This window comes from Mus musculus, chromosome 4 (assembly GCF_000001635.26).
Source record: "Mus musculus strain C57BL/6J chromosome 4, GRCm38.p6 C57BL/6J".
Classification (NCBI taxonomy): domain Eukaryota; kingdom Metazoa; phylum Chordata; class Mammalia; order Rodentia; family Muridae; genus Mus; species Mus musculus.
Genome location: NC_000070.6, coordinates 58909408 through 58921181, shown reverse-complemented (window position 1 = coordinate 58921181; position 11774 = coordinate 58909408). Strand labels below are relative to the sequence as shown.

General features: G+C 46.5%; 1 protein-coding gene across 5 annotated transcripts in view; it reads left to right on the top strand.

Moving 5' to 3' along the window:
- Positions 1–3433: 3433 nt before the first annotated feature.
- Positions 3434–11774, top strand: part of Ecpas (Ecm29 proteasome adaptor and scaffold) — a 120515-nt gene continuing 112174 nt past the window's right edge. For 2 of the 5 annotated variants that reach the window (XM_006537850.4, XM_006537848.4), the window contains exon 1: positions 3434–8706. Coding sequence is in view for 2 of the 5 variants with exons in the window: in NM_001355696.1 (NP_001342625.1) it covers positions 9274–9313 (40 nt within the window). In the remaining 3 variants the exon portion in view is untranslated. Of the gene's footprint in view, positions 8707–9251; positions 9314–11774 lie in introns of those variants that run through there. The other 3 variants (NM_001355696.1, NM_001355697.1, NM_172381.3) reach the window with 2 other exon arrangements.

Sequence of the window (11774 nt, the reverse complement as noted above, 5' to 3'; positions counted from 1 at the left end):
TTGTGGCAAATGTGCAACTTGGTCTTCATGTGGGTCCCCTAACAAGTAGAGTGGGGGCTGTTGTGGTCTCTGTTCCCTGCCATTGGAGACCCTTTGGGTCTCAGTGGGAGAAGATGTACCTAGTCCTAGTGGGACCAAATGTCCCAGGATGGGGTGGTACCCAAGGGGAGGGAATCCCCCTTCTCTGAGGAGAAGGAAAGGGGACAATGGGTGGAGGTATTTGTAAGGACTGGGAAGAGAGGAGGGAGCGGGTTGCGACCGGGATGTAAACTGAATTAAAAAAAAAAAATCTGGATACAGAATAACTTCAAAATGGCTAAGACTGTCCAGTCTCACAGACTGTTCCAGCCGGGACTTCAGTTAAGCCCTGGACTTGCCCATCACATAGACACTACTAGACAGCCAATGTTACAGCTAGCTTTCTTAGGGCTTGACCATTATCACAATTTCCTTAGGGCCTGCAAAAGATGCCATCACCCCCCAGACAGCAGGAAGCAATTTTATGAGAACGATGCCCCATTCCCAAGAGGTGGGTGGGTGGTTTTTGGTCATTCAATGTGCGATGGATGTTAAGGGGAGGGGGGTGGGCGTTGATCGCAAGTTGTTAATGGTCTTGGTCAGGGAGGAGCAAAGGAAAGGAGGTTGGACTCAGGCATCTCTTTTTCTCCTTTTTATTTCATCTATCTTTCTCTCCTATCTGGTGTTAAGAGGAAAGAGGAAAGAAGGGATGGAAAGAGAAAAGGGGATCTAGGGGTGATACAACAAATCATTCAAACTAATGAGTCTACTTTTAAACTAAAGAGGTTAACAAGTCAAATAGTTTACATCAGTATGGAATTTTGTGTATTGATAGAAATTTAATGTTACATTTTGCTACAACACGCTATGCATATATGTTTTTACTCTTAGGTATTGTAAAAATGTAATGTAAAGTCCTAGTCCTTGAAAGCTACTATTACAAAATATTAGGATAATTAAGAAATGCAAGTTTGTAGTCAGCCTGAAGTGGAAACTTAAGGGTCCTTTGGAAGTCAGTTGTGTTGATAGTGTTTTAGGAGCAAACACCTGAAGGGCAAACACCTGAAGACTTAGGCAGACTTGTGAAGAACACTGAAGCTGACACAGGAGAAAGGATGTTCTGCTAAAGCAAGCACGTGAAAGGACAGGTGATGACGGATTCTTCACTAATGACACGCATGTATTGGTCTGCTTTACATTGTGTAGCTGAGCTCCATTTGTTGGGACTCCATAGAGAGAAATGCACCAAAAAACTTCTGGTGGTGTGCTGCAGTTTTCTTGCTATTTCCTCTGACTTGGGCTGATTGGCAGAGTGATGCTAGCTGCGACAGACAAACAGCTGAGGCGAGACACGTGGAGGACACATGATGTTTGAAGATCGTTTAAATAGAACTTGATGGACAGTGACTGAGGCTGAGCTTGGCTTGTTTATAGAGCTAGCTGTGCAACGCTTGTGGCTTCATGTCTGCTGATCTTCGCTTCACTGAGAGAGGCACAGCTGTGCCTGGCTGTCTCTGCTAGGTCAGGCCACCGATGTTGATTCATGTTTGCTATCCCGACTCTACCAATCTCGACTGCTGGTGTATCTGTGAAGTGTTTGCCAGTGGACCAAGCTGTTGCTGCTAACAAGTGAACTGAACTGCTGATTTCCAGTCAACACAGACAGGACTTGCTCCAAAGAACATTTCTAAACATGTCTACTTCCCTTGTAGCTTTTCTTTCCCACTACCTCTGGTTAAAACGTTTAAGAACCGTCATTAAAAATAAGGTTTGAAAAATTAAAGTTACATCAGTCAATCAAACTTGTGTTCATGTATTAGTTTAGATAATGCATTAGATAATTACAGATGTAAGCTTTTATAGCCTCCTGTACAAGTTTTCAAAGTTAAGCAGATAACAAATAGTTAGACACAAGTAATGTTTGCCTATTCAGATGTCCTATAGGTAGATGGTATTCAAACACTTCAGAGATCTAAAGAATATGGCATCTAAAGATTTTTTATTAACAAGGCTTTTCATGAGAGTGAGACACAACTGCTCCTGGCAGCACCCCCGTTCTACTTCAAAGAAGATATCGGGCATCGAAGAACCTCCATATGGAGTTTGTTTCAAATGTGGCAGAGCTAGCCACTGGGCAAGAAACTGCCCTTGCTTCAACTACTGACAGAATGCTGTCCAAGCTGTACACAAGCAGGACACGGAGGAAGCTGACTGCCAAACTTTGCTAAGACAAAGTAGGCAAGTCCTTCAAGATTCTTGCTTCACAGGTAAGTTTGTCTGGTGTACTGCGCCAGAAGACTGAAAAATGGATGCTCTGACATTTCAGAGGACTCTTGGGCGACTGTCCAGGTAGCCACCAACCCATGTCATTTTTGTGGTTTTGGAGGCTGCTTGCTCTGCACTTCCTGTTTATTCAGGTAACATTTATTTTTCTCAGGTCTCTGACAGGGTTGAGGACTAGATAGCTTTAGTCTCACAATTAAATTGTTTAGGATTTAAGAACATGTTTTAAAGCCTAAAAGGATATTTGTAGGTTGATAAATGTAGGCTATGATAGAAAAGGTAGAGAGCCTTGGACTCACCAAGACAGAATAGATCTTAGAGTACTCTCTCCAAGGTTGCTGTCATAGTCAGGGTTTCCTTGCTGTGAAGAGACACTGACCAAGGCTCTTAAAAAGGACAACATTTAATTGGGAATAGATTACCGTTTCAGAGGTTCAGTCCATTATCATCATGGTGGGAAGCTTGGCAGTGTTCAGGCAAACATGGTGCTACAGAAGGAGCTGCGAGTTAATAGATCTTGATCTGAAGGCAGACAGAAGGAGGCTCTGGATCACACTGGCTAGGCTTGAACACATATATGAGACCTCAAAGCTCCACCTTCACAGTGACATTCTTTCAAGGCTCCCCTCTTCCAATAAGGCCACACTTCCTAAAAGTGCCACATCCTATGAGCCGAACATATTCAAACCACTGCAGTTGCCAAATACAAATGGACTAGACATTGTCAATGTAGTTCTTACCTGACAGTTTTCATAATTGTTCTTGCTGTATATAGTTTATTGATATTTTAGAAATTGACTTTTATTGGACTAAAAGGTGGAGATGTTGGAGTGATGTTTTATGCACCGTGTAAAGATTGCCTATGTATTATATAAATGCTGATTTCTGATTCAGCAAAGATCTGATTACAGGCCAGACTTTGTTATTGTTAAGTATCACCTGTCTCAGTGTTTTGTAAACACTCCCTCTCTCACGTTCTGATTGGTTAAATAAGGAGCTGAAAGGCCAATAGCTGAGGCAAGAGTAAGCAGGAATTCCTTCAGAGACAGGGAGGCTAGGAAAGAAAGAGGTGTGGCCAGAGAGGCAGAGCAAGCAGCAACCAGGACTAAGACTGAGAGATAATGAGACATGGGACATAGACCAGGGCAGTATTGTCGGGTTAGAAAAGCTGATAATCTGTCCAGCTCTAGTGCCTACGCTATTAAAAATATATTATGAACATATTTATCATTATAAATATAAGTCTCAGAACTGGTGCTGGCACAGAAAAGCCTACAGTTATGTGTATGTACCTGCGCACATGTGCACACAGGCAGTGGTTGTAAGGTACACAACTATGTAGATCTGCAAAAAGTCCCACCATTCTCCAGTACAGAAATACATAATTGCATAAAAAACTTCTGATAGCATTACTCACAACAGTAAAAATGAAGAACCTAAGGGCTTACAAAAGACATCTTTGCATATGCATATCTGTGTGGGAAGGCGTGAGTGTGCATTTGTGTCAGTTTTCAGGCTAGAGTTCAATGGCAGATGTCTTTCCCAATTGTCTCCACCTTATCGTTTTTGAGATAGGGTCTCTCACTGAATCTAGAGTTCTTGGTTTGGTAGATTAGCTGGCCAGGAAACCCCAGGGAACCTCCTGTTTCTGCCTACCCAGGAATGGAAATTCTATCCCTATTCTGTGCGTCTGGCTTTTTATGTAGGTGCTGAGGCTGGAACTCTGGTCTTCATGGTTGCACAACAAGCAATTCACTGACTCAGTCATCCCCCAGCCCTGAAAGCACAGTGTAAAAGCCAGCCTACAAGGACAATTTAAAAATATAGTTTGTTATATATTTATCAAGCAGACGTTTAACAGAATGAATACTTACGTACTTTCTGGTCACAATGGGTAAGAATGCAGGTTTGAGCAGGTGTGGTAGCACATGTACTCCCAGCTCTGGGGACACTAAGGTAGATAATTGTAGAGGACAGCCTGGTCTACACAGTGAGTTCAGAGTCCTCCCGGTTTATACAAGTTGTCCTCAGAATAAGAGTAAAAGCAGTATGGTAGATCTGAGTTTCTATCCATGTGACAGAATGCATGTTCCCTGGCTACCTGATTAATCAGACTGAATCAAGTAAGAAAACAAAACACATTCAGAGTACTGACAGCATAGTTCAGTGATAGAAGCCTTTTCAATATGCACCAGGCACTGGGGCCATTCCCAACCCAACACACTATAATACAACGCAACAGAATACAACACAGCCAGATGAAACCAAACCACTCTAATCCACTGTCTAGACTCAAGTCTCCACTCCTCACTTACTTGCTAGTTTGTGGTGCTGTGGCTGTACCCCTGAATCCCTCTGTGCCATAAAGACTCCACTTCATAAAACTATTGAGAGGAGTATATGAGTCCAATTCTTAGTTTTGTATCAGGAAGAATTAGTATTTTATTAGCCATGATTATTATTAGTGATATATAAAAGGGTATCTGTGATGCTTTAATTGGTACAATGATAACACACAATAATATGTATAATAAGATTCCACTGTTTTGGTTAAAAATCTCTGTACACACATGCAGGTGATTTGTACATGTGGAGACTGGACTTTCTATATACAATAGACTAAGTTGCTAATTATTCTTGTCTAAAGGCTAAAATCTCCTCAGTTGCTGTCCTTAACTCATATTTGGTTTTTATTTGACATGGCTACGAAAGGTTCCACTTGAAATTATGGAAAGACACTTTCCCTAACCAGTCATTGTGAGACAGATACAAGGCACTCAAATCTCTTTGAGCTTCCTTTCAGTAGAGGTTGAATAAGGTTAAACACTGTGAGGTAAGTACTAGTTCACAATAGGCCTTTAATGTAGATACTCTTTCATGTCTTTCCCTTTTAAATGATCAAAGCTGTCTTGATTGAGCCACTCACCATTTGACAGACAACTGTCAGACTCTTCCCATCGAAAATGTCAATCAAGCAGTCCCTTTTAGGGGGCTACAGCAGGAGTGCTGCTATCATGGTGGCCTGGCTGCTTTGAACATTGCATGGGAACTGAGCAAATTCAACTGTAGTTTTGAGCACCATTATGATGATAGCTGCTTAAGAGGTCTCATTTTTGTCATGTCTGTCCTAGTCAGCTTGCACCAGCTCTTGGAGACTTCACTGTCATCATGATAAGTCTCAGGGACATCTTGATGATGCTACCTATCTTGAGTTATAGTCTGCTTAGGCCAAGGGGAACACGTTCCCTGGTGACTCAGCAAAAAAGTTCTTGATTGACACACACGAACTAGGTCATGATTGCTAAACAGGCAAAGCTCTGACTGATGGAGCGAGGAGCTGCTCCTACAGATGCCACACCCCCTTTCTGGCTTTATAAGCAGCCTGCTTCTTAGTCTCATGGGGTCAGTTTTGAAGCCTTCTTTTCCATGTACTATCTCTGTACTATCATACTAGGCTCCAATAAAAAGTCTCTCTTGAGTGGCCTTTCATTTGCCCATACATAGTCTTTACTATAGGTAGAGTGGACTAAACTTGTTGCATGGAGAGAAGAGAGCACTGGGGTGGTGTTCAGCCTCAGCATGGGTACTAACAGAGGTGGTGGCGACAGCAGCAGCAGCAGCAGCGGAAGTGAGAAAATAGCCCGAGAGCTTCAGAGAGCAGGCCATGGCAGGAGACTGTACAGAGAAGAGCCGAAGGTAAGAAACAGTGAAGGGTGGAGTCAGTGAGGTTGAAAGTCCCATCCATGCAAGACTTCCAGAGAGCTGGCGGGGGTTCAGAGCCAAGGGTCCTGATAATTGAGGTTTGCTGCTGTAACACCAGCTGCTGGGTTCTGTGCCCAGAGTGATAGCCTCTGTCCGGAGTTCCTAAGGTTCCAAGCCTGGCTGAGCAATTTTGGAGCAAAAAGCCCCTGACTTTGAGGGCTGTGGCTTGCTTTGACCTGAACCACTTACATGTACTTATATATACTTACATATACTTACATGTATAGTGTAAGCCTCTGCCTTTTAAAGCTTAGAGTCATATACCTCTAGGCCTGTACACCTCTGACTTAGTAAGCCTCTGCTCAAGAGCTCAGAGATGCTAACACCAAGGAAACTATTCTTGCCACTATTTTTTTTCTGAGATTTTGTTTTATGTGTGTGGGTGTTTTGTCTGCACATGCACGTCTGTTCCCCACACGCATGCAGTGCCCGCAGAGGTTAGAAGGTGTCAGTCAGATCTTGTGGAACTTGAGTTACAGATGGTTAACTGCCATTTGGACCCTGGGAAGTGAACAAGGGTCTTCTGGGAGAGCAACCATGCTTCTAACCACTGAGCCATCTCTCCAGCCTCTATCCTTGCCATCTCTGAACACCTAAATAGATAAAAAAAAGACCCTTAGCCAGCCTTTCATGACATTTAGAGTGTTTTACTATAGAGTACAGAACTAGGAGAGTTCGTATGCATCAAACGGCTGACAAGTTTTGAATCCTTTCTGAGGAGTAGTGGACAATGGTACTGGGAGGGGTGGAGAGACATTTCTGTACTTTAGTATTGTTTATAAATGGTCATTGCATTTATTTTGGAAGAAATGCCAAACCAAAGAGCAAGAATGTCCACTAAAAAAGCACTGAGGCTCAGAGCACTATACAAATCTAGTCAGTTTCAAGTCCCCAGGAGGGAGAGGGTGGAGTTAGTCTGGAGTTAGTCAATCTGGAGAGTAGGGTGAGATTGGGGATATGGGAATGGGGCTGGGGAGAAGGTACATATACTATTAAGTCATTAACAAATGGTAATGTAGTTCTTCCAATTAATAGTGAAAGTGTTTGTGGGGGTTGAAAACATTTACCCAGAACCTGGACTCCACCTGTGTTTGCTTTTCTGTCACTGTGACAAGTTTATGACCATTTAAAATGAGTAAAAAAACAAAACTGTATTTGGCTCACAGTTTCAGAGGTGTGGTACATGGTCACTTGGTTCCATTGCTGTGGACTTGAGGTGGGGCTGGACACGTGGCAGGGTGTGTGTGATGAAATAAAGCAGCCCCTCTCACGGCAAACACGAAGCAGACAGCAATGACAGGAAGAGGCCATTGCAACACAGTCCCTAAGAACACACCTCCAGTGATATACTTCCTTCAGTTAGCCCCACCTCCTGCTTTTCCATGGGCAATGGAGCTGTGCAATCAGTATTAACCTCTGATTAGGCCAGACTCTCAGGATCTAATTATTGTCCCAAAGTCCAGCATTAGGCAAAACAAGCAGCAGGGAAGGAGTGTGTGTGTGTGTGTGTGTGTGTGTGTGTGAGAGAGAGAGAGAGAGAGAGAGAGAGAAAGAGAGAAAGAGAGAGAGAGACCATATCCAAGTTTTATCACTATGAACCAAACTGAACCTGGGGCTATACATGTGTGCAGAACTAGGTCTTGAAGCATCAACAAATTCTACATTTAATAATTTTTCTCTTGGGTGTGAGATGGGTGAGGTAGCTGAACTAGGAGGAAGGACTCTTATTTTTATGATAATGACAAAGATAATGTAACTTTCTTTGTAAATGTAAAATTAATACAGGAAGTAACATGGTCAGTGTTTGTTGCTATCTCGTACTTGCCTAAGTTACATTGGGAGCCGCATGTATTCAAATTTCAAGGCATTATCTAGGGCCCTAGGGATTCCATTTTGCGGGAATATATGCAACTTCAGTTCATTTAGGGTCTCGATTATTTTCTTTTCCTCTAAAAATGTCTTTGATCTGGCACCTAATTTCTTTCTTTTTTTTTTTTTTTTGGTTGTTCTTATAGTAACCATATAAGCCCTTGATTTGAATTCCATTTTGCAGCTGTACACGACCTCATGGACCAACGAGAGGCTTAAAGTTAAAAGTTGGGATTGCCACTAAACTCGGGTTAAGAAGAAGGACTCTAAAGCACGTCTTGGTAGCTCAAATATCGTGGTTTCCGGCCCTTCCCTGGCTCGCAGCTCGCTCGGGAGGCTAACGTTAGGGGAGCATCCCCCAGGGTGAGCCCTCGGTGCAGGTCCCTCTGGGCTTTAACTTCGGGGCTGCTCGGAGGCCCGGCCTGAGTCAGCGCGGCGGCCGAGAAGTTGGGCGCGAGGCGCAGGGCGGGGCTTCCTCCTCTTCCTCCTCCTCCTCCTCCGATTCGAGCCCCGCTCTACTTTTCCGAGTCCGCGTCTCTTCCTCCGTCCGGGCGCGTGTTCCTCCAGCTCCGACCAGGCGGACGTGACAGCCGCAGACCTTTAACGCCACAGCCCGGGGCGGGGAAGCTCTCCGCGGCAGCCAGGACAGCCCGGCTCCGCTCGGCCGCACGCAGGCTCCTCCGGAGCGGCCGCGCGTCTCCTCGGGCCCGGCCCGTCCTCCACCTCGCTGGGTCGCCGCAGCATCCCGGGCTATGGAGACCGGCTCCGACTCAGGTCAGAGGCCGCGTGCTTGCGTGCGGCTGAGGGAATGAGGCTCAGGTCCAGGGGTTGGCCCGCCGCGTCTGCGTCTCCCGCTCCGCGCCGGGGAAGCTTGGCGGCGGCAGGTGGGCAGGACGCGGCGCGAGCGAGGCAGCGAGGGCGGGCGAGCGGGCGCGCGAGGGGCCGGCGGAGGCGGAGGGGGAGGGGGGAGGATGGCTCAGCTCTTTCTAAATATAAGAGCCGGCGTGAGGCTAGCAAGCCGGGCGCCGAGCCGAAGAGCCGCCGCGCGGTCACTCGGCCGCACGGGCGGCAGCGGCTCCTCCGAGGCGCGAGGCTGAGAGGGAGCTCCCGAGTCGCGAGCTCGCGAGGCGCGGCGAGAGCGACGCTCGCAGCGCAGAGGACGCAGGCAGCGGGCGGGCCTCGAGGGCGCAGCGCGGCCCGCGTGAGAGACCCGAGGCGGCTCCGGGCCCCTGCGGCACGGCGCGGCGCGGCGCGGCACCGCACGGCACGGCACGGCGACGGCCGCGAGCCCCCCTCGCCGGCCGCCCGCCCGCCCCTCCCTCGCTCGCTCCCGGGCGCAACATGGCTGCGGCCGCCGCCTCCGCCTCCCAGGACGAGCTGAGTAAGTGCGGCGCGGAGCCTGCAGCTGGGAGCGGGATTTAACTCCACGCAGGACCGGGGCTGGGCCCGGCCAGACACGGGAGGCTGGGGGGGCGCGGGGCCGGGCAAGTGGGTGTGCGGTGGTCTCGGCACGGGGCTCCGGGGCTCAGGCCTGGCGGGAGGGCGGGCGAACAGGCGCGGGCCGCCGCCGCGGGCGCTCGTAGGCCGCAGGTTTGCAATGTCACGTCGTGAAATTGAAACCAGAGCCCCGGGCTTAGCTACCCCTGCTCGAAATCTGCTTCGGCCCGGGCTTTGGGGGGATCCCGGGCCCCTGGCTTGCTACCGGAGCTGGCGCGCGGCCTGTCGCCCCCAGGTCGGACTGTGTCCACCCGTCCGTTCCGTCAGACCCCCCGCATGTCCCTTGATTCTGACTGACGGGCGAATTCTGGACGTGGAGCTTTGGGGAAGGGGAGAGGGTTGCCTTTCCCGCACCTCCAAGGAATCGGCAGAAAGGTCACAGATGGGAGATGACTTTCAGGTTGAAGCTGTAAAGGCCAATAGGGCCGCTGTTAATGGCAGAAAAACAAAACAAAACAAAAAACAAAACGAGGGTGACGGAGCTGTCAGAAAGGAGAGAGTCCCACTCCATGCCAAGCGTTGCGATTTTCCAGGGGATGACGATCCAAGCTCGCTGGGAGCAGTGGTCGCCCTTAATGCCAGGCCGCCCAGCCTGCTGCCCGTGTTCCACTCTATGCTTTGTGGGAAGTGTAGTTCTAGGATGTTGTCAGCCTATTCTGGGGTCATAAATATTCAGTTTTCGTGAGATATGTAGGATAATCGATTGCGTTTTGGGTGGTTGGTTCAAATGCTTTAGGGTATTTACGAGAAACCTACTCCCCTATGTTGCCCTTCAGTAAAGACTAACAAAGAAAGGTGTTATTTGAGGATGATGTGTATTTTAAATGCCAGCATGGGTGAGGTGTTGTAAGCGTATGTTTGTGAAGCTTATGTTATTAAAGCGTCTCAATCGCCATGTGAAAGTAGTTAAACTTAATTTATGTTTCTTTGGTGCTTGGCATTTGAAAGCTACTTTTATGAACGTGATCTCACTTTTGCCCTCATAACAACCTTGTGTGGCAGGTAGGTAGGAATTATCCCTTGTTTCAAAGAGGAGGCATAAACGTTTAGAGGGATTAAGTTCCATGCTGCTTTGAACTGGTGGAGCAGGAGTGCTAGTTGCTCGGTTGGAAGCTGAAGTACGCGTTTGGTTTGGCTCTGGGAAGAAAGGAGACTCTGAGGAGAGCAAGAAGAGGGAGGTCTCCGGTACGGAGAGGTAGATGGAGGTGGCCACAGTGTTGAGTGTTTGCCTCACAGTCCCAATGGAACCAACACTTGACCTTTGAAGAGACCAATTTCTCAGTTTTATTTTTCAGTGTTTTTATGGTGGTGTGATACGCATCACAAGATTTATCATCCTAACCATGTTTTAAGTGTGAAGTTCAGGGTCATTGTGTACATGGACTCTGTTGTGCAATCACCACCTCCGTCCATCTTCAGGATTCTTCCATCTTTCAAGACTAAAATTCTGTAATTGTTAAACAACTCCTTCCCTCCTCTTCCTTGAATCCCCTGGCAGCCACTTTTCTGCTTTTTGTCTCTGAACTTCACCATATAACTTTTCACTGTTTGTCTCCCCCCCACTCCCCACCCCGTTTTGTGGCTGTGTTTTTTTTTTTTTAATTTAGTATAATGTCTTCAAAGTTTATCCTTGCTATAACATCTGCCATGATTTTCTTTCTAAGATTGAATAATTCTCTCTTGCATGTAATACATTTTCTTATCCATTCATCTTACTATGGATGAATGCTTCCAAATTTTAGTTGCCATCCATAATGCTGCAGTGGTCCTCCTTTCAGTTCTTTTGGGAATAACCCTTAACTTTTGAGGAACTGCCGCTTTCTTTGTTTCACTTTTGTGGTTCTGGGGATTGAAGCCAGAGCCTTTGACATTAGTATGAAGTGCTAGTATGTGAGTGCTCTGCCACCAGTCACACTCCCAGCCTGCCATTTGTCTTTTTCCCAGTGACCATGCCATTTCACACTCCCATCAACACTGCATAAAGGGTTTCACTTCTCCATATTATTGTCAATAATTATTAGTTTCTGTAATCTCACTAGTACCATTTTAGCAGACATCAGGTCATCTGATATCAATTAGAAATAATATGTATTTTAAAATTGACGTGTCTCATGGTGTTTGGGTTTCTGTTGTAACACTAACATTAACATTTCAGTTACTGGTAGAGATGGGAAAGAAAATGAGAAAGAGTTAACAATTTGGAGTGGTTCAAGTGTTTCTGTATCTACAGTGTGCACTTATATATCAGATACCTGTTAAGATGCTGAGGGTATTTCTGGTTAAGAGATTTATTGGCGTTAGCAGCAAATGTTAAAGTTAGGAACAGATAGTCCCATTCTAGCTGT